The following is a 21,337-nucleotide window of genomic DNA, read 5'->3' on the forward strand; positions in this document are numbered from 1 at the left end:
AATTTCTAGAAGAAACTTATCCATTTCTTCTAGATTTTTCTAGTTTATTTGCGTAGAGGTGTTTATAGTATTCTCTGATGGTAGTTTGTATTTCTGTGGAATCAGTGGTGATATCCCCTTTATCATTTTTTATTGTGTCTATTTGATTCTTCTCCCTTTTCTTCTTTAGTAGTCTGGTTAGCAGTCTATCTGTTTTGTTGATCTTTTCAAAAAACCGGCTCCTGAATTCACTGATTTTTTTGAAGGGTTTTGCATGTCTCTATCTCCTTCAGTTCTGCTCTGATGTTAGTTATTTCTTGTCTCCTGCTAGCTTTTGGATTTGTTTGCTCTTCATTCTCTAGTTCTTTTAATTGTGATGTTAACGTGTCGATTTTAAATCTTTCCCACTTTCTCCTGTGGGCATTTAGTACTATAAATTTCCCTCTAAACAGTACTTAACTGTGTCCCAGAAATTCTCATATGCTGTGTCTTTGTTCTCATTGGTTTCAAAGAACTTATTTATTTCTTCCTTAATTTCGTTATTTACCCAGTAGTCATTCAGGAGCAGGTTGTTCAGTTTCCATGTGGTTGTGCGATTTTGAGTGAGTTTCTTAATCCTGAGTTCTAACTTGATTGCACTGTAGTCTGAGACTGTTTTCTATGATTTCTGTTCTTTTGCATTTGCTGAGGAGTGTTTTACTTCCAATTATGTGGTCGATATAAGAATAAGTATGATGCAGTGTTGAGAAGAATGTATATCCTGTTGATTTGGGGTGGAGAATTCTGTAGATGTCTATTAGGTCCGCTTGGTCCAGAGCTGAGTTCAAGTCCTGAATATCCTTGTTAATTATCTCATTCATCTGTCTAATATTGAGAGTGTGGTGTTAAAGTCTCCCACTGTTGAAGAGTATGGGTATTAAAATGTAAGATTTATGATGAAAATCTAAGTGGAGTGGCTCTTGTTAGTTTACTTTTCATATTGAGTGATGCATGAGGTAGGCATTCAGAGTAATATTCTGCATCATAGTGAGAGAGAAGCATTTTTAATTTTACTTAAAAGTAAATTAAATGTAATTAAATTACTAGTGAATCATTTTACTAATTGTACTTTTATGCTATAAAATACAGTACATTTGAAAATTTTTAGACTATGTGTAAGCTTAATTTTGTAATTAAATATTTCTTTAACATGTTAAAAAAAGGCTCCTACTATTATTGTGTGAGATTCTAAGTCTCTTTGTAGGTCTCTAAGAACTTGCTTTATGAACCTGGGTGCTCCTGTATCAGGTGCATATATATTTAGGATAGTTAGCTCTTCTCATTGCATTGATCCCTTTACCATTATGTAATGCCCTTCTTTGTCTTTTTTGATCCTTGTTGGTTTAAAGTCTGTTTTATCAGAGAGTAGGATTGCAACCCCTGCTTTTTTTTGCTTTCCGTTTGCTTGGTAAATATTCTTCCATCCCTTTATTCTGAGCCTATGTGTGTCTTTGCATGTGAGATGGGTCTTCTCAATATAGCACACTGATTAATCTTGACTCTATTAAATTTGCCAGTCTGTGTCTTTTAATTGGGGCATTTAGGCCATTTACATTTAAGGTTAATATTGTTATGTATGAATTTGATCCTGTCATTATGATGCCAGCTAGTTATTTTGTCCATTAGTTGATGCAGTTTCTTCATAATATCAATGGTCTTTACATTTTGGTTTGTTTTTGCAGTGGCTGGTACTGGTTTTTCCTTTCCATATTTAGGGCTTCCTTCAGGAGCTCTTGTAGGGCAGGCCTATTGGCGACAAAATCCCTCATCACTTGCTTGTCTGTAAAGGATTTTATTTCTCCTTCGCTTATGAAGCTTAGTTTGGTTGGATATGAAATTCTGGGTTGAAAATTCTTTTAAGAATGTTATTGTGTATCATTTAACCAACCTCTCCCTATCCTCCTCTTTCTGCTACCCTTCCCAGCCTCTAGTAACCACTATTCTACTTTCTGTTTCTATGAGATCAACTTTTTTAGCTTCCACATATGAGTGATACACAATAACAGCCAGAAGAGAGGATTTTGAAAGTTCACAGCACAAAGAAATGATAAATGTTTGAAGTGATGGATATGCTAATACTCTGATTTGATCACTACACACTGTAGGTATCAAAATATCCCTATGTTTTGTACTCCATAAATTTGTACGATTATTACGTGTCAATTAAAAAATAAAAAACTTATTCCTCTTAAAAAAAAAAAAAAAAGAATGTTGAATATTGGTCCCCATTCTCTTATGGCTTGTAGGGTTTTTGCAGAGAGATCTGCTGTTAATCTGATGGGCTTCCCTTTGTGGGTGACCCGACCCGACCTTTCTTTCTGGCTGCCTTTAACATTTTTTCCTTCATTTCAACCTTGGTGAATCTGACGATTATGTGTTTTGGGGTGGCTTTTCTTGAGGAGAATCTTCTTGGTGTGGCCTGTCTTTCTAGGTTGAGGACGTTCTCCTGGATAATATCCTGAAGAGTGTTTTTTAACGTAGATCCATTCTCCCCATCACTTTTAAGTACACCAATCAAACGTAGGTTTGATCTTTTCACATAGTCTCATATTTCTAGGAGGCTTTGTTCATTCCTTTTCATTATTTTTTCTCTAATCTTGTCTCCACGCTTTATTTCATTACGTTGATCTTCAGTCTCTGATATCCTTTCTTCTGCTTGATTGATTTGGGTATTGATACTTGTGTATGGTTCACAAAGTTCTTGTGCTGTGTTTTTCAGCTCCATCAGGTCGTTTATATTCTTCTCTAAATTGGTTATTCTAGTTAGCAATTTCTCTAACTTTTATAAAGGTCCTTAGCTTCCTTATGTTGGGTTAGAACATGCTCTTTTAGCTCGGAGGAGTTTGTTATCATCCACCTTCTGAAGCCTACTTCTGTCAATTCGTCAAACTCATTCTCTGTCCAGTTTTGTTCCCTTGCTGGTGAGGAGTTGTTTTCCTTTGGAGGAGAAGAGGCATTCTGGTTTTGGAATTTTCAGCCTTTTTGTGCTGGTTTTTCCTCATCTTCGTGGATTTATCTACCATTGGTTTTTGCTGTTGGTGACCTTCAGATGGAGTGTTTGTTTGGTTGTCCTTTTTGTTGATGTTGATGTTACTGCTTCCTGTTCATTAGTTTTTCTTCTAACAGACAGGCCCCTCTTCTCCAGGTCTCTGGAGTTTGCTGGGGGTCCAATTCAGACCCTGTTTGCCTGGGCATCACCAGCAGAGGCTGCAGAACAGCAAAGATTGCTGCCTACTCCTTCCTCTGGAAGCTTTGTCTCAGAGGGACACCTGCCAGATGCCAGCCGAAGCTCTCGTGTATGAGGTGTCTGTTGGCCCCTGCTGGGAAGTGTCTCCTGTCAGGAAGCATGGGGTCAGGGGCCCACTTGAGGAGGCAGTCTGTCCCTTAGCAGAGCTCGAGCCCTGTGCTGGGAGATCTGCTGCTCTCTTCAGAGCTGGCAGGCAGGAACGTTTAAGTTTTCTGTAGCTGCACCCCACAGCTGCCCCTTCCCCCAGTTGCTCTGTCCCAGGGAGATGAGAGTTTTATCTATAAGCGCCTGACTGGGATTGCTGCCTTTTTTTCAGAGATGCCCTGCACAGAGAGGAGGAATCTAGAGAGGCAGTCTGGCTACAGCAGCTGTGTGGTGTTGTGGTGGGCTCTGCCCAGTCTGAACTTCTTTGTGACTTTGTTTACACTGTGAGGGAAAAACTACCTACTCAAGCCTCAGTAGTGGTGGACCCCCGTACCCCCACCAAGCTCAAGCATTCCAGGTTGACTTCAGACTGCTGTGCTGTCAGTGAGAATTTCAAGTCAGTGGATCTTATCTTGCTGGGTTCCATGGGGATGGCATCCACTGAGCAAGACCACTTGGCTCCCTGGCTTCAGCCCCCTTTCCAGGGGAGTGAACAGTTCTGCCTCACTGGCGTTTCAGGTGCCACTGGGGTATGAAAAAAATGGCTGGGTGTGATGGCTCACACCTGTAATCCCAGCACTTTGGGAGGCCAAGGCAGGTGGATTACCTGAGGTCGGGAGTTCGAGACCAGCCTGGCCAACATGGAGAAACTCCGTCTCTACTAAAAATACAAAATTAGCTGGGCGTGGTGGCACATGCCTGTAATCCCAGCTACTTGGGAGGTTGAGGCATGAGAATCGCTTGAACCCAGGAGGCGGAGGTTGCAGTGAGCCGAGATTGCACCATTGCACTCCAGCCTGGGCAAAAAGAGCAAAACTCCATGTAAAAAAAAAAAATAAACAAAAAACAAAACTGCAGCTAGCTCAGTGTCTGCCCAAACGGCCACTCAGTTTTGTGCTTGAAACCCAGGGCCCTTGTGGTGTAGGCACCCGAGGGAATCTCCCGGTCTGCGGATTGCGAAGACCATGGGAAAAGCGTAGTAACTGGGCCGGATAGCAGTGTCCCTCACGGCATGGTACCTCATGGTTTCCCTTGGCTGGGGTGGGGAGTTCCCCAAACCCTTGCACTTCCTGGATGAGGCAATGCCCCACCCTGCTTCTTCTTGTCCTCCGTGGGCTGCATCCACTATCTAACCAGTCCCGATGAGATGAGCCAGGTGCCTCAGTTGGAAATGCAGAAATCACCTGCCTTCTGTGTTGATCTCGCTGGGAGCTGCAGAGTGGAGCTATTCCTATTTGGTCATCATGCCCAGGATTCCCATGTTTTTCTTTTTAATGAGTGAAGAAGAATCTAAAATTGGACTTAGAAATTTTTATGCAGAGTATTTAAGGTGCTAGGTGTAGTTTCTTCCTTTCATATTTGATAGTATATACTCATTGGTACATACAGAAAGCTTTAAAGAAGAAATTGAAAATTTGGGGCTGGGTGCAGTGGCTCATGCTTGTAATCCCAGCACTTTGGGAGGCTGAAGTGGGAAGACTGCTTGAGCCCAGGAGTTCAAGACCAGCCTGGCCAATTTGATGAAACCTTGTTTCTACAAAAAACAAAAAACAAAAAAACAAAAAACAACAACAACGAAAAACAATTAACTAGGCATGGTGGCACATGCCTGTAGTCCCAGATACTGGAGAGGCTGATGTAGGAGAATCACTTGAGCCCAGGAAATCAAGGCTGCAGTAAGCTGTGATTGAGCACCTGTACTCCAGCCTGGACAACAGAGTGAGACCCTGTCTTAAAAAAAAAAGAAGAAAACTTATATGATTCCTGCCCTCTCAAGATAATCTGTGCATTTGCCATTAAATTTTTTTTACAATATTCCAGTTATACTGGAATTAATTTTGTATCTTTATTTTTGAATACTTTTTCTATATAAACAAACAATCCAGTGCTCAATATAGAAAATATAAAAATAGGAAATGTACTTCATTTAGAGATAACCCCTGAAAAGAAAGATGTGTCCTTTCTTTTCATATTTTCTTGAATTGTATTATTACTTTTGTATTCATTTCTTGTTTTAACTTAACATAACGGGAGTCCCAAGGTTGAGCTAAGGATACTTACTTAATACAGGGGATGATACGGCACAGAAAGCCCAATACGAACTTCAATAAAATGTGTATGACATTTGGCGTATATTGCTTGGATATCTGGACCGTTAAAACTCTAGCCTCAACTGGAGGAATGTGAGATACTTTGTCTTTGAGATCACAGACGTGTCCAAATCTAAGTGTGCTTTGTTACCTTGTTCTCATAGGAAGCCAAGCGCTTTTCTAACATAGATAAATCTTGGGTGAAGATCATGACTCGGGCACATGAAGTGCCCAATGTAGTTCAGTGCTGTGTTGGAGATGAGACCCTGGGGCAGCTGTTACCGCACTTGCTGGACCAGTTGGAGATATGCCAGAAATCCCTTACTGGGTAAGTTCCCTGGCTCTTTGAAAGCTCTCAGTATCCTTGAGACAAAAGGATATAGGGAGACTAGATAGCATTAGCCAAATTTGTTTTCGTTTGCTAAGGCTTAATTCATGTATAAAGCTGTTGCACAGATGAAACTGATATTTTGAAGCCTTATGTTCTCATCAAACACTTGCTAGATTTGTCCTGATGTTGGACTCATGGGACTTAACGTTGCTTCCATCACTGGGATAAGACTGTATGAACATTCTCATACAGTGCCTGCTTTTAAAAATTAATACACCCGTTTTTCTGATATTCTTCTTGGATAAACATCTATAGAACCAACATATTTTATTATGCTCATTATATGAAACAGTGTTTAGTATATACATGCAATCAGGATTATATTAAAAAGTATCTAATATAATATCTATCTACACACACATTTATGCGTATGGAGGCTTGGTGAATTCCAAGAGTCATAAAGTTTTTTTGTTTGTTTTTTTTCCCTTGGTTAATCACAATACAATAATGTAAGTAGAAATATGTTACATAGTAATATGCTAAGTGTACATTGACAAGGAAGTTAAACTCAAGCGCCTGAGCATTTAATTTAAATAATGATGTCTCCTTGGCCCACTCGGAGACAGTTATCTTTCCCCATGAATTCATCCTGAAGGCCTCATGACCTGTACTAGTGTCCTGTGAATAGCCAGCTTGTCCTGTGCACTGCAGGACTCAGCTCATCGAAGCCAGGCTGCCCTCGTAGTCACGGGTGATGGCTAAAATACTGGGCTTCAAATGGTGCTCTGGCAGCATCTCGATGAAATAGATAGTTTATTAAAGTTGAACAAAAAAAGTGACTATACTAAAAATGGAAAAAAGACCTGTATGGGGGTGCTTGTAAGCAATATGGATTACTTATTTATTCTTGGCTAACCAGAAAAAGTTTTGGGACGGCTGCTGAAAAATAACCATGCAATGAGAAAGTTAAGGTCAAAGGAAAAAAAGGGCTAATAAGCTCAGAGGGTAAAATTGGTGCAGAGAAAAACTACAAATGGACCTTAGATTAGAGAGCAAAGATCCTTCCTGGGGCCCAAGGTAAACGGTGACAAATGATAGGTTCATGAGATTCATAGAATAAAAGTTACTTGGGGAGACATTATGTTTTCTTGTCCTCATATTGATAATTTGGACGAATTTCTATTGTGTATCCTTTTAAAAGGGAACCCAGAGCAGAATCTTCATCTACTTTCTTATCACAGCATGAATCAAACATGAGCCTCTCTAATGGAATGGCGTCTTCCAGGGAACTAAGGGAATGGAATCACTGCATACACTTTAATGAATCCTCCATGAATATCACTTTCATATCCATGTTGGTGGAAGGTATTGGGCAGCATAAGACGTGAGAGATGTAAACCCTGACAAGAATGCAGAGGACAGGCAGTCTGCACTGCTGGTTAAGGACAAATTCATAGGCTTCAGCATATAGCTGGGGAGATGTGGAAGTTGGTGGACTTTTAGGAAAGTTGAGGAGTCTGAACAAAACCATGCTTACATGGATGTCCACCCCACTACCTTGAAGCTAGCGGTAGGGCCAAAGTTTTCTGTTGCAAATATTTGCACGTTTACTCTAATTTAGGTGATGGGTGTTTCAAAGGCCTGTGCTATAGAGCAGAGGTCCTCAAACCTTGGAACCAGTCCGTGGCCTGTTAGGAACAGGGCTGCACAGCAGAAGGTGAGTAGCAGGTGAGTGAGCGAAGGTTCATCTGTGTTTACAGCTGCTCCTCATCACTCTCAATATCACCTGAGCTCTGCCTCCTGTGAGATCAGCAGCAACATTACAGTCTCATAGTAGTGCAAACCCTATTGTGAACTGTGCATACACCCTATTGTGAACTGCACATGTGAGGGATCTAGGTTGCGCACTCCTTATGAGAATCTAATGCCTGATGATCTGTCACTGTTTCCCATCATCTCCAGATGGGACCATCTAGTTGCAGGAAAACAAGGTGAGGTCTCTCACTGACTCTACTTTATGGTGAGTTGTATAATTATTTTTACCATGTAATAATAATAGAAACATAAGTGCACAATAATAGAAGTAAAGTACACAGTAAATATATTGCACTTGGATCATCCTGAAACCACCCCAACCCCAGGTCTGTAGAAAAATTGAAAAATTGTCTTCCATGAAATTGGTCCCTGGTGGCACAAAGGTTGAGGATTGCTGCTATAGAGTTATCACTAGACACCTAAAGAGGCTTTTTAAACACCATGGCTGTAGCCAACACCAATGTCAGTAAAGTACCCTTTAAATGTTCACTTTAAAGCAAAACCATTTGCAAGTAATTCTTCTAACATAAAGGTCTAGAAAAATGGAGTCTTAGGGATTAATTAGTTGATCTCCTTTATAAAATTATTAGATCAAGTCAAGTAACTGTTGAAGGACAAAAAGGTTGTTTTCTAATGATGGATGCTGCGCCATTCCATTTAGCCTAATAATTATTTAGCATGACCAAATGTGGTTCAGGCACCACTGACAGTTCTTAGATATAGACGCAGCATGAGTGCTATGTGCCTAACACCAGGATCAGGTCAGAGAAAATGAGGAAAGTGTTTCTGAAAGTTTCCCTGCTCTGGGCATTCTTCAACATGGAAGGACTGAGGGGCAGGGATCACTAAAACATCATGCAGGTTCAGTCACCACTTGCTGAGGTACCATCTACTGGACTACCTACAGCTGAGTTTATTACTTTTCTCTCCCTCATCTTCCACCCACCACCACAGACAGACAGACAGACACACACACACACGTGCACACACACACACACACACACACGTACACATGCACAACCCCCTCTCTGTTTTTTCTCTTTTTTTTTTTTTGAGATGGGGTCTTGCTCTGTCACCCAGGCTGGAGTGCAATGGTACAATCTCGGCCCACTGCAGTCTCCATCTCCCAGGTTCAAGTGATTCTCCCACCTTAGCCTCTCGAGTAGCTGGGATTACAGGGGCGCACCACCACACCCAGCTATTTTTTGCATTTTTTTTTTTTTTTCAGTAGACACGAGGTTTCACCATGTTGGCCAGGTTGGTCTCAAACTCCTGACCTCAGGTCATCCACCCACCTCAGCCTCCCAAAGTGCTGGGATTACAGGCGTGAGTCACTGCGCCTGGCCTATTTTTCTCTTTTTTATTCTTTCTTTTTACTATGAACATATTGTACTCTGTCACCCAACATTTGGGCATTATTTTATAACCACGCAGAGAAAATGTCTACTCTAAAATTGTGCACACTTTAAAAAAATTTTTATTTTATTTATTAAGTTTTTACTGAGCTTTCCCTTTTGATTCTGTTACCAAGAAGAGATTATGAGCAACATTTGTAAGCCTTGTGTAAACATTTGAGAAATCGTATTTATACAAAAATGACACCCTCCCAAGCTGTCGAGGATCAGCATGGACAGGAAGGGTCTTCACACAGATCAGCTCGTAATTTGAGTTGGGGTCATCGGACTGTGTCCGTGAATATAAGGTATCTTCTCTATACCATCACAGGAGTTTGGCTGTCAACAACAAACACTGGGGTCTACTCGAGGGTGGAGGTGGCAGGAGGGTGAGGATTGGAAAACTACCTATCAGGTACTATGCTTATTACTCGGATGATGAAATAATCTGTATACCAACCTCCCGACATGCAGTTTACCTATATAACAAACCTGCGCATGTACCCCTGAACCTAAAATAAAAGTTGATGCCAGGTGTGATGGCTCATGCCTGTAATCTCAGCACTTTGGGAGGTTGAGGCGGGTGGATCATTTGAAGTCACGAGTTCGAGACCAGCCTTGGCTAACATGGTGAAACCCCATCTCTACTAAAAAAAAAAGAAAGAAAAAAGAAAAAAAATTAGCCGAGCATGGTGGCACAAGCCTGTAGTTGCAGCCACTTCGGAGGCTGAAGCAGGAGAATCACTTGAACCCGGGAAGTGGAGGTTGCAGTGAGCCAAGGTCATGCCACTGCACTTCAGTGAAAGAGTGAGATTCTGTCTCAAATAAAAAAGTCGAAAAAGGGCTAAAATGATTAATAATACAAGTGATAAGGGAAGAGCAAAAATTAAAAAAGAAATTAAAACAGCTGGTAAAGTTTCAAAAAGAAGTACAATTAAAATAATCGTAACAAAATATGCTAGAAAATGAAGATAGAAAGCTATAGTTAAGAAAACAACAGAATACACATATCCGTAGCATCAGGAATGACCGGAACAGAAAGAAATACAGAAACAAAAGCCTGCCTGAAAGCAGCTCAGCGATCGGAACATCCAGTGAACTTTGGAAACTCCTGGAGGCAGAGACGAGCGCCACAGCTTTTCCACGGAGCTCGTCACAGCTGGGTTTTGCTTCTGCTTGGATGATGAATTCATTGGATTCTCTTTTAAGTTACAATTTCAAGTATTGTAGGGAGCCTTTAGATGACACAGTGCTGGGCTTGGAAACCCAAACCCAAACCCAAAACCAAAACCTGCCTGGGTGTGTTTTTATCTTACTCTCTACCTAGAATGTACAAGATTTTCCAGACTGTGCAACAGGTGTACATTATACTTGTGAAAAAGGAGGGAATTCGGCCACCAATTTTGGGAAAAAATTATTTCTCCATCAGAATATGGAATGTTATTTGACAAAATTCTTAAAAAATCGAAAAATTGTTGAGAAGTCATGTGGGAAAATCAGAATGTTACAAGTCACACAATCTTCCCCCCTTTTCCCATCCAGGTTAATTTATTCTTTGAACGATGAGCTTTGTGTGGTTATAAAGGTTTATGTTTTTCCTCTCCTCGCAGGTACTTGGAGAAAAAGCGGCTGTGCTTTCCTCGATTTTTCTTCGTCTCAGATCCTGCCCTTCTAGAGATTCTGGGGCAGGCATCGGACTCCCACACGATACAGGCCCATTTGCTGAACGTGTTTGACAACATTAAATCTGTCAAGTTCCATGACAAGGTTCGCCTAATTCTAATGGCAGGCCAACAGTCACCGTACCTTAGAACCTCAACTATCTTTAAGTAGCTCTTTGAAAACGGGTTTATAACAAGGGTTGCCTCCCTGTTCATTAGCTCTTGGCCAGTGACTAAAAAAAAATCTTGGGGCCCAATTTACCTTCAGAACTGTATAATTTCTTATTATCCAAAGTGTAGATTCAAATTAAAAAAATGCTAGTTTAAGATTAAGAATGCATTTTATGTAGCATTCATGGTTTTACACACAAAGTTAACTAGTCAGAAATCCAACAAGATAAAAAACCAGCTGTTCACAAAATAACGTCTTAACAGACTTGCCCTTATGATTTAATTGTTTTAATCTGGTTTCGGCATACTTTATTCAAATTTTTTTTTTTTTTTACACTTCCATGTGTCTAGAATCATGAAGCTGCATGCGACTCACAATAGGTCATTTAACTTGATGGAGACCACACCTGCACAGCTGCCGAAATCTATTGTCTAATCCATCCCTCCACCCAAATTCCCTAGGAAAGTGACTCTTCTTGTTAGATATCGTATTCAGTTTCCCTCTGGTGCTTCATACAAAACCCTAGTAACATTCATTTCTTCATCCTAGCATGCAGTGTTACATTTATTGAGCAACTACCATGTTCCAGATGTCATGCTTAACACTGGGAATACACTAGCCTTCCGTGAACTTGTGCTCGGGTCAGGGAGACAGGGAAGTAAACAAGTAGCCCTCAGAGTGCAGTTAGGGGGGTGTTAGAGCTATTCCATTCGAAGCAATGAAAAGCCACTTGTTAAGGTCAAGCTCCTTGCTATCTGCTAGACATGATGCTGGCCTGGGGTTCCCAGGAAGAATATATTGTGATCAACAGTGAAGTCAGTTTTATGTAGTATAACACTTCAGAGAAATTGGGCAATTAAATTGCTGATAATTTGGGACTTCAATGATTATTATTGTGCTCCATTAAGCACAAAGATCATGAGAATGCCCATCAGGGAGCCCTCACCTAGGTGTATGGGGGTGTCAGGGAAGGCTTTCTGCAGGAGAATGTAAATTTGCGCTGATGTTTTAAAGGTAAGTGGAATATAACCTTGCAGGTGAAGGGAAGTACGGTCAGGTCAGAAGAAGAGCATGTGCAAGGGAGTTCTGGGCGCCCTTAGGGGTGGGAAGCCTAGGATGTCAGCAGCGTGGCTGTGTGAGGGAGTGTATTCATTTCCTAGGGCTGCCGTGGCTTAAAACAACAGAAATGTATTCTCTCAAAGTTCTGGAGGCTAGAGGTGACTGCATCTTAAATTGATCACATCTGCAAAGACGCTATTCCCAAATAATGTCACATTCACAGGTGTCAGGGCTTAGGACTTCAGTATATCTTTTTGAGAGTCACAATTGGGCCCACAACAGGGAGCCATGAGCAAAGAGTGAAGTGGGGATGGGCAAGATTCCAAAGGCCAAGCGCATCACATGATGGAATTCTGCTTCATCCCGAACATGATAAAAAGCCATGGGAGGCATTTAAGCAGGACAGTAACCTGATCTGTGTTTCAGAAACATTCTCTGGTGCAGTGTAGGAGGCGGAATGAAAGGGGGCAAGGAAATCGATGTAAGAAGCCATTGCAAAATCGGGATAAAAAAGGCTGAACAGCTGTAACAAGGCTTGGTTAGAGGGGACAGAGAGGAAGGAAAACAGGATGGATTTTAATGGTTCAAAAATCAGTGTTTCTTGTTGTTTTATTGGGTGTGTGGGTTGAAAGAAGGGACTTAATTCATCAGAAAAATCTTCCTGATGTTTTGCTTAAATCCTCTGCCACAGCACTAGGACATCATGGTCCAAGAGCAAAGCTTCTCACTGTCTCAAGTTGTATGGAAGATAATTTAAGTATCTTTCAGCATCTTATTTACCGTGTAGCTCCCTTTTGTTAGTTAAATGCCCACAGACTTTTAGCCTTTGTTCTTAGCAGTTGCTTCTTAAGATCGTGTTGCTTTTGTTTTTTGTTGCTCCTGCCATAAGGTTTCTACAGTCAGGGGCAGATTTTGTTTGTGTGGGTGCTAAATCTTGTAAAATTATAAATACAAATTCATATTCAAGACCTTGGAAACGGTCTGTGTAAGTGAGGGGCCCTGAAGCTGAAGCCCCATTAGCTTTTTGGTAGATCACTTCTGTCTACAGCTAAGGAGGACTTAGTATAACATTTTAGATTTTAGAAGCCTCATTTCATTTGGGAAACTTTAGAGATTTTAAAAATCATCATATTTGTATTAAATATTTCTTTTAGAAAATAAGTTTCCCCCCTTACAGTATAGTTTATTTAGAATTGATTTCTTTCTTTCTTTCTTTCTTTTTTGAGACGGAGTCTCACTGTTGTCCCCCAGCCTGGAGTGCGATGGCATGGTCTCGGTTCACTGCAACCTCTGCCTCCTGTGTTAAAGCGATTCTCCTGCCTCAGCCTCTCAAATAGCTGGGATTACAGGCACCCCACCACCATGCCCAGCTAATTTTTGTATTTTTAGTAGAGCCAGGTTTCACCATATTGCCCAGGCTGTTCTTGAACTCCGGACCTCGGGTGATCCACCTGGCACGGCCTCCCAAAGTGCTGGGATTACAGGTGTGAGCCACTGCGCCCAGCCTGAAATTGATCTTGTATTGGCTTTTAGATTCATGGCTTTTTTTAAAAAATTGTTTTTAAGTAGTTTATATTTGGCTTTTACAGTATTTTATAATCTGTAGCTTTACTTTCTATGGGAAGGACAAGTCAAAGTCAAGAATTAGTTTTTACTTTTTATATGACTATAGCTTTTTTTTGTTTGTTTCTAACATAGATCTATGATCGAATTCTGTCAATTTCCTCTCGAGAGGGTGAGACGATTGAATTGGATAAACCTGTCATGGCAGAGGGCAATGTAGAAGTTTGGCTTAATTCTCTTTTGGAAGAATCTCAGTCCTCATTGCATCTTGTGATTCGCCAGGCAGCTGCAAATATTCAAGAAACAGGTTTCCAACTAATTGAATTTCTTTCATCGTTCCCTGCTCAGGTCAGTGTATTGAAATTGGAAAGTATGTTTTGTAAAATAGTCATTTTAAATCTCAGACATTACCTATTGTAAGCTTCACAAACGGCTATAATTTAACTCTAGACCAGTATTAAGATTTTCATAAGGACTCATTAAATATACTTAACCTTAAAGATTTTTAACTACAGATTATATGGTCATATATCTATAGACTTAAATGTATATTTGGGTTATAGATATATTTGATGTATTGTCTTTAACTTAAAACAGTTTTCTTTCTTTTTTTTTTTTTTTTTTTTTTGAGACGGAGTCTCGCTCTGTCGCCCAGGCTGGAGTGCAGTGGCTGGATCTCAGCTCACTGCAAGCTCCGCTTCCCGGGTTTACGCCATTCTCCTGCCTCAGCCTCCCGAGTAGCTGGGACTACAGGCGCCCGCCACCTCGCCCGGCTAGTTTTTTGTATTTTTAGTAGAGACGGGGTTTCACCATGTTAGCCAGGATGGTCTCGATCTCCTGACCTTGTGATCCGCCCATCTCGGCCTCCCAAAGTGCTGGGATTACAGGCTTGAGCCACCGCGCCCGGCCGTAACAGTTTTCTTCCTACTCAATCTTTTGATGTAACAATGTACAAAAATCATGAAAATGTACTGATTGAACACTTTACTAAAAAAATGAAAAATAGATTTCAGCATTAAAATACAGGAAACAATGTTTTCTTCGTTACTGTGATTAATAAAAATTTGGTGAGCATCTGCTCTGTCTCAACATTATGCTAGTTTGGGTAAAGCAAGTTTCAGACATTCTTTGCCTGCAGGCAACTTAAAATCTATCTAGGGAGAAATGTGACTTCAACACAAATGACTTAAAATGATAAGAAATAGAATTTCCATAGGTTATGAAAAAAGATATCAAAGTTGATGTAATCATGGCTTTACACTTGTGTAAGAATCACAACTATTGATCACGTTGTAATTTCTATTTAAATACATAAATACGCCATACAAATTCATAAAGCCTTTTTTATTTCCATAAGGTTGGATTATTAGGAATTCAGATCATATGGACACGAGATTCAGAAGAAGCCCTTAGAAATGCCAAGTTTGATAAAAAAATCATGCAGAAAACTAATGAGACTTTCCTGGAGCTACTCAATACACTGATAGACATCACCACGAGGGATCTGAGTTCCACGGAACGAGTGAAATATGAGACTCTGATTACTATTCATGTGCACCAAAGGGATATCTTTGATGACCTGGTAAATTCTTTATAAATGCTGTGGCATGTAGAGAAAAACAAATTCTAGACACTCTCTGTGTTTGACCGGTAGAACTGGTTTGATTGAATTCAAGGAAAAGATTAAATTCTGGCTAAGAATCATGTTCGTAATCAGAGTTTGTTTTTCAGTCTTAAAAAAAGCTTTCTTTTCAGTCTTAACTGAATGTAAATCATATTCTGATGATCTATGCTAAGATGTTATTGAGGCAATTAGACTTTATTAAAAATATTTTAACGTGATGATTTTTAATGTTAAAATTGTCATGTAGCATCTGAAAAGCCTTCATACATCTTTTTTGCTTTTTACCTATTAATTGAAGATCACTACTTTCTTGCTATGAAAATTATTAGTACTATTGCTTAGTAGAGCTGTTTAGGACTTCCCTTAAGGCTTTCGAAAAATCACATTCTTAACAAGTTTTGCTACATTTTATGTCATTGATTGCAAATGGCCTTTCCTAATAGAGCTTCTGACATTCAGGTGTCCCACATTTTTGCTTTTAAAGAGAGAACAGGGTGGGAAAAGAGAGTTTTGTAGCTATAGAAAATGGGAAATAAAAAGAAGTGAAATTTGTCATCTACTGTAAAATACACTAGGTAAGAGGCAAAAAGCTCTTATTTTCATAATAATGTTCTGGATTTGTCTCACCACATTATGTAAAAAAGATTATGAAAGATTGGTCCTGATGTAATGGAAGTAAAGGTAGCACATTGAAGCTATTGTGTGCTAATCTCCTGCCTTAATAGTTAAGCACACTACTTGTCTCTCTGAGAAATGAAGGGCTCAGGCTAATTTTAGATTTCTTATTTGTCAAAGAAAATGATGAAAGTGGCTTAAAACTTTGGCTAAAAGATCTGGACAAAAGCATTGCCAGGCAATGGCCTGTCATTTAGATGTTAGAAATTTTGGCCCAATGTAATTCTTGGGAAAAATAATTACTGGATTAAAAAACCCCAACAATGTACTTTGTTATAGTCTTAAGAGATGTCTTTTTCCTATTGAGATTGTTTAGTTCTGTCTTCGTATGCCAAAACATACTTTTTTCATGGTTAGGACTATGGCATTAGGCATTTAAGGGTGAAATTTAAGAAATGAATATCTTATTATTAAAATGTGTAAAGCCACTTAAATTGGAGGGGCATAATTAGGGGTTTCTCTTGAGTTTTCTTACTCCCATGTCTTCCAAAGTTTCTTTTTTTACTCATCAATAGATGAATGGGTTGGCTGGTGATATAGTTGACACCTCTGAAATAGTTGGATTGTCTATGAGTTTCATTTATTTCACTTTATGATCTACATGAATGCTGATGTGTATATTTAATGAGTGATTCTCATCACAGCTCTAACATATACCTTTTGAATTTCAGTGTCATATGCATATCAAGAGTCCTATGGACTTTGAGTGGCTGAAACAGTGCAGATTTTACTTTAACGAAGATTCTGACAAGATGATGATTCACATCACAGATGTGGCTTTCATATACCAGAATGAATTTTTAGGCTGCACTGACAGGCTTGTCATAACTCCACTTACAGACAGGTGATGGAGCCCTTCTCCCCATCTCCTACCGTTTTTATTCTCTCGAGTTGCTCAGGGGATTTTTGCTTAAATTCTCTTAGGGTTTATAGACTCTTTTATACTAAAACCTTTGAAATTTAGTATTTTTAGCTTTACACCTGTGTCTTCACAGGGGATTTAGGTTTGTGACTGACACTGACCTTGCTTCCTCTGCCTTCAGTCTTCTAGAGGCAGAGTTTAAATGTATAAACACTGTGTGGACGCACAATGGGCAGGAAAGGGAATTAATTGCTGTGTGTTGTCAGGTGCAAATCACAGTGGATCTTGGGGGGCTGCTTGAGTATCTGTTGTTCTTACTAAAAGAAAATTAAGATTTTCTTTTTTTTTAAGCAGGAAAGAAATCGAGTATCAGTGCAGGTAAAAGTGGGGAGAGACCACTGGCAAGGCCTCCAGAGTGTTAACTCTTCCCTTGGCCTGCTATTTATGAGTTGTATTAGTGACACCTGCCACTGCAACCTCCCTAGACTCAGTCTCCTCATTTGTAAGATGAGCTAAGCCAGCAGTCCCCAATCTTTCTGGCACCAGGGACTGGTTTCGTGGAAGACAATTTTTCTACGGACAAGGGGGTGGGTGATGGTTTCGGGATGATTCAAGTGCATTCCATTTATTGTGCACTTTATTTCTATTATTACATTGTAATAGATAATGAAATAATTATACAATTCACTATCATTTAGATTCACTGGGAGCCCTGAGTGTGTTTTTCTGCAACTGGATAGTCCCCTCTGGAGGTGATGGGAGACAGTGACAGATCATCAGGCATTAGATTCTTGTAAGGAGCGAGCGACCTAGATCCCTCACACGCATAGTTCACAATAGGGTTCATGTGCAGTTCACAATAAAGGCTGTGCTCCTATGAGAATCTAATATTGCCACTGATACCACAGGAGGCAGAGCTCAGGCGGTAATGTGAGCCATGGGGAGTGGCTGTAAATACAGATGAAGCTTCTCTCACTTGCCCACCGCCCACCTCCTGCTGCGTGGCCCGGTTCCTAATGGGCCATGGACCAATACTCTATCCTCATTCAGCTCTAATACTGGTCTGTGGCCTGGGGGTTGGGGACCCTTGAGCTATGTTGTCTCTAAGGGTGCTTGCAGGGCTAATATTCTGTGATTTGCTTAGTCTAATTTGAACTTTGTAGTATCAACTACATTGTTTCTGCTTCAGGGATGCGCTGAATGCTCATTATGGTCAAATGGCTTGCATTAATCATTCCATATTGTATACATATAACATAACATTACATTATGTCTGGTAATTATATACAATGATGATTTGTCCATTAAAAATAATGTTCATTTAAAAAGTAGGCCAGGCGCGGTGGCTCACGCTTGAAGTCCCAGCACTTTGGGAGGCCGAGGCAGGCGGCTCACAAGGTCAGGAGATGGGGACCATCCTGGCTAACACGGTGAAACCTCGTCTCTACTAAAAATACAAAAAATTAGCCAGGTGTGGTGGCGTGTGCCCATAGTCCTGGCTACTCGGGAGGCTGAGGTAGGAGAATCGGTTGAACCCAGGAGGTGGAGGTTGCACTGAGGCAAGATCACGCCACTGCACTCCAGCCTGGGTGACAGAGCAAAACTCAGTCTCAAAAAAAAAAAAAAAAGTAGAGTTCCCAAATACGAATTTCTTATAAAATGCTTATGTAGTTATTTTATGTCTCCTGCCTTTCAAGCCTCTAGCACTTCCTTGTCTTCCTCTGTCTCCACCGAAGGCCTTATTTCTTGACTTTTTTGAGAAGATAGAAGCGTTCATCTCCACCACCATGTGCATTAACCTGGGTGACTGTTCTCATGCAGCGGCTTTCTCTCCAGGTTCGCCGTCCAAAGCCAACGCCTCCACTGACCCCAGGATTTCCTCTCTGGAAGCATCATCCATTTTTGCTTTCTACTGAATCCTTTTCATCAACACCCAAACCTGCTGTGATTGCTTCCACACAGCAAACCCTACCGTGATTGCCCCGGTTTCCTTCCCGCTCCATGCTCCCTTCAAAACCCCTCAAAAACATAGTTTCTCTCCACCTTGTTTTTCTTCAACTCACTTCACTCAGGCTCTCTGCTAATTTTCTATTGCTGCCCTAAAGAATTGCCACAAATTTAGAAAGCTGAACAACACGAATGTGTTCTTTTTGTAGTTCTGTCCATCAGAAGTCTGATGCAGGTCTCACGGGCTTATAATCAGGTGTCAGCAGGGCTGTGTTTCTTCCCGGAGACTGAGTTCTGTTTCCCGCTCTTCCAGGCTGTTGGCAGAATTCCTTTCCTCCTGGTTGGAGGACCCAGGTCCCCATTGTCTTAGGTCAGCTCAGGGCTGTTCCAGCGTCTGAAGGCCACTACGTTCCTTGATCCTGACTCCTTCCCTCATCTTCAAAGTCCGCAGTGGTGGGTCAGGTGCCTTCCATGCTTTGAATCCCCCCTCCTTCTTCTGTCTCGTGTCTCTGACCCACTCTTCTGCCTATCTCTTCTGCTTCTAAGGACTCATGAGATTAGGTTGAGTCCCCTTTATTATCCAACATAATCCCCCCTTCTCAAGGTCCTTAACATTAATGACATCTGCAAAGTCCCTTTAGCTGTGGAAGGTAAGATGTTTACGGGTTGCAGAGATTAGAACATGAGTATTTTAGGGAGACGATTATTTTGTCATACTTTCCCCATCACTGATAAAACAGCTCTCCTGAAAGTCACCCAGACCTGTTGCTAAATCCAGTGGTTTTTCCTGGATCTCGTCTTTCTTGAACAATCAGCTGCATGGGTGCTGTTGATCATTCTCTCCTTTTTGATACACTTTCATCACATGGCTTCCAGGACACTGCACTCACCTGGTTCCTCCTAATGGTCTGGTTGTCCTTTTGTACCTGTTCCTACTGGTTCCCCTTCATCTTTTTGACCTTTAAACATAGACCTGCCAGGCTCTTCTCTTCTCCACCTCTACTCATTCCTTAGGTGATCCCACATGACTTTAAAAACCCCGAACTCTGCCTCAAACCAGGGCTTCTCTCCTGAACTCCAGACACACATACCTATCTGCCTGTGTGACATGTCCATTGGATGCTTACAGGATATTTAACCTTAGCATTAAATCAGCCTCACAAAAGTGTCCTCCTGTCTTCATCTTCATTTTAGCAAGTGGCCATTCCATTTTATCAGAGTGGTGGGGGGAAGTGTGATAGTCAGAATAATGCCCCCGCAAAAGATGTCCATGTCCGAACCCCTGAAGCCTGTGAATACATCACCTTCCCAGAGTGCAATCCAGCACTCCCTGGAGTAAGCTGGAAGCCCTTCCTTCTCTCTCACCTCATTTTCCAATAATCTACCATCAATTTGGTCAGCACTACTTTCAGGTTCCTTCTCGAATGTGATGACAATTTTCACCTCTTTGCCTTATGACTGCTCCGATGCCTGGAGGAACACCAGAGTCCTTTGTCTTGCGCCAATTAGATAAACGCCGTGGACACACGTGCAGTGGTTTCAAGGAGTGGAAAGTTTAATGGGCAAGAAAAAAGGAAAAACCTCCCCGGTACAGAGACAGAGAAGGGGTGCTTGGAGCGGAGAGACAAAAACCATGTAAACGGGAAAATGGTCGGTTATTTTAGGAGGCTAGAGGAGGCGGTGTCTGATTTGCACAGGGCTTAGGGTATTGGTTTGACCAGGTGTGTCATTCATGTAGCCCTGGAGAAAACTGGCCCTCCCACCCCAGTCTTTTAATATGCAAATGCAGGTCGCGATGATTCCTGCACACGTGGAGTTATCTGGAGGCAGCCATGATGCTTGGCGCACATGGTGACAAGGAGAAGAGGGTGGGAATTGACATGCTGGATGGACCCAGTTTCTAATCACCAGCATTTGCATTTCAAAGCTTGCCGGCCTGGCTCTTTAAGCCGCTTTTCTGTTAGAAAAGAAATGTTTCGGGAGATGCTTTTATTAAAAGAAAAAAACCTTACCGAGGACTCCTTTTAACCCTCTCTATCTGCCTACAATTATTCTTATATCATTACTACTCTTTTTTTTTTTTTTATTCTGAGAAGAAGTCTCACTCTGTCGCCCAGCCTGGAGCACAGTGGTGCAATCTCCGCTCACCGCATCCTCCCGGGTTCAAGTGATTCTCCTGCCTTAGTCTCCTGAGTAGCTGGGACTACAGGCGCAAGCCACCATGCCTGGCTAATTTTTGTGTTTTTAGTAGAGACAGGGTTTCACCGTGTTGGCCAGGGTGTTCTTGAACTCCTAACCTCAGGTGATCTGCCCTCCTCGGCCTCCCAAAGTGCTGGGATTACAGGAATCATACTACTTTTATCCAGACGACCATAGTCTCTGACCTGGATCCTTCTGATAATGTTTTAACTGGCTTTCCTGCCTCTATCGTTGTCCCTGTACAGTCTGTTCTCAGTTCAGACACCAGAATGTAAGTCAGATCCTTTGCCCCAAAACTTCTCCCATGGTTCCATCTCATGCAAAGTAAAAGCCAATGTCCTCACATGGTCCTGTGAGGCCTGGTACAATCTGGCCTCTGCTACTTCTCTGCTTCTCTATCCTCATTCAGCTCGGGCCACCTGCTCGAGCTGTGGCACCTGTACCAGCTGTGGCACAGTCCTGCCTCAGGGCCCTTGCACTTGTTACACACTTAGCCTGGAACCCTTTTCCTTAATAGTGGCATATTTTGCTTCCTT

General features: G+C 41.3%; 1 protein-coding gene across 1 annotated transcript in view; it reads left to right on the plus strand.

Moving 5' to 3' along the window:
* The window catches only part of LOC105492325 (dynein axonemal heavy chain 5), a 257,015-nt gene that overhangs the window by 89,699 nt on the left and 145,979 nt on the right, over nucleotides 1-21,337 (plus strand). Inside the window, exons 31-35 of the mRNA XM_011759339.3 lie at nucleotides 5,664-5,827; nucleotides 10,650-10,806; nucleotides 13,630-13,842; nucleotides 14,852-15,076; nucleotides 16,465-16,637. Coding sequence (XP_011757641.2) covers nucleotides 5,664-5,827; nucleotides 10,650-10,806; nucleotides 13,630-13,842; nucleotides 14,852-15,076; nucleotides 16,465-16,637 — 932 coding nt within the window. The remainder of the gene's footprint in view (nucleotides 1-5,663; nucleotides 5,828-10,649; nucleotides 10,807-13,629; nucleotides 13,843-14,851; nucleotides 15,077-16,464; nucleotides 16,638-21,337) is intronic.

The sequence above is a fragment of the Macaca nemestrina genome, chromosome 6 (genome assembly GCF_043159975.1).
Source record: "Macaca nemestrina isolate mMacNem1 chromosome 6, mMacNem.hap1, whole genome shotgun sequence".
NCBI lineage: Eukaryota > Metazoa > Chordata > Mammalia > Primates > Cercopithecidae > Macaca > Macaca nemestrina.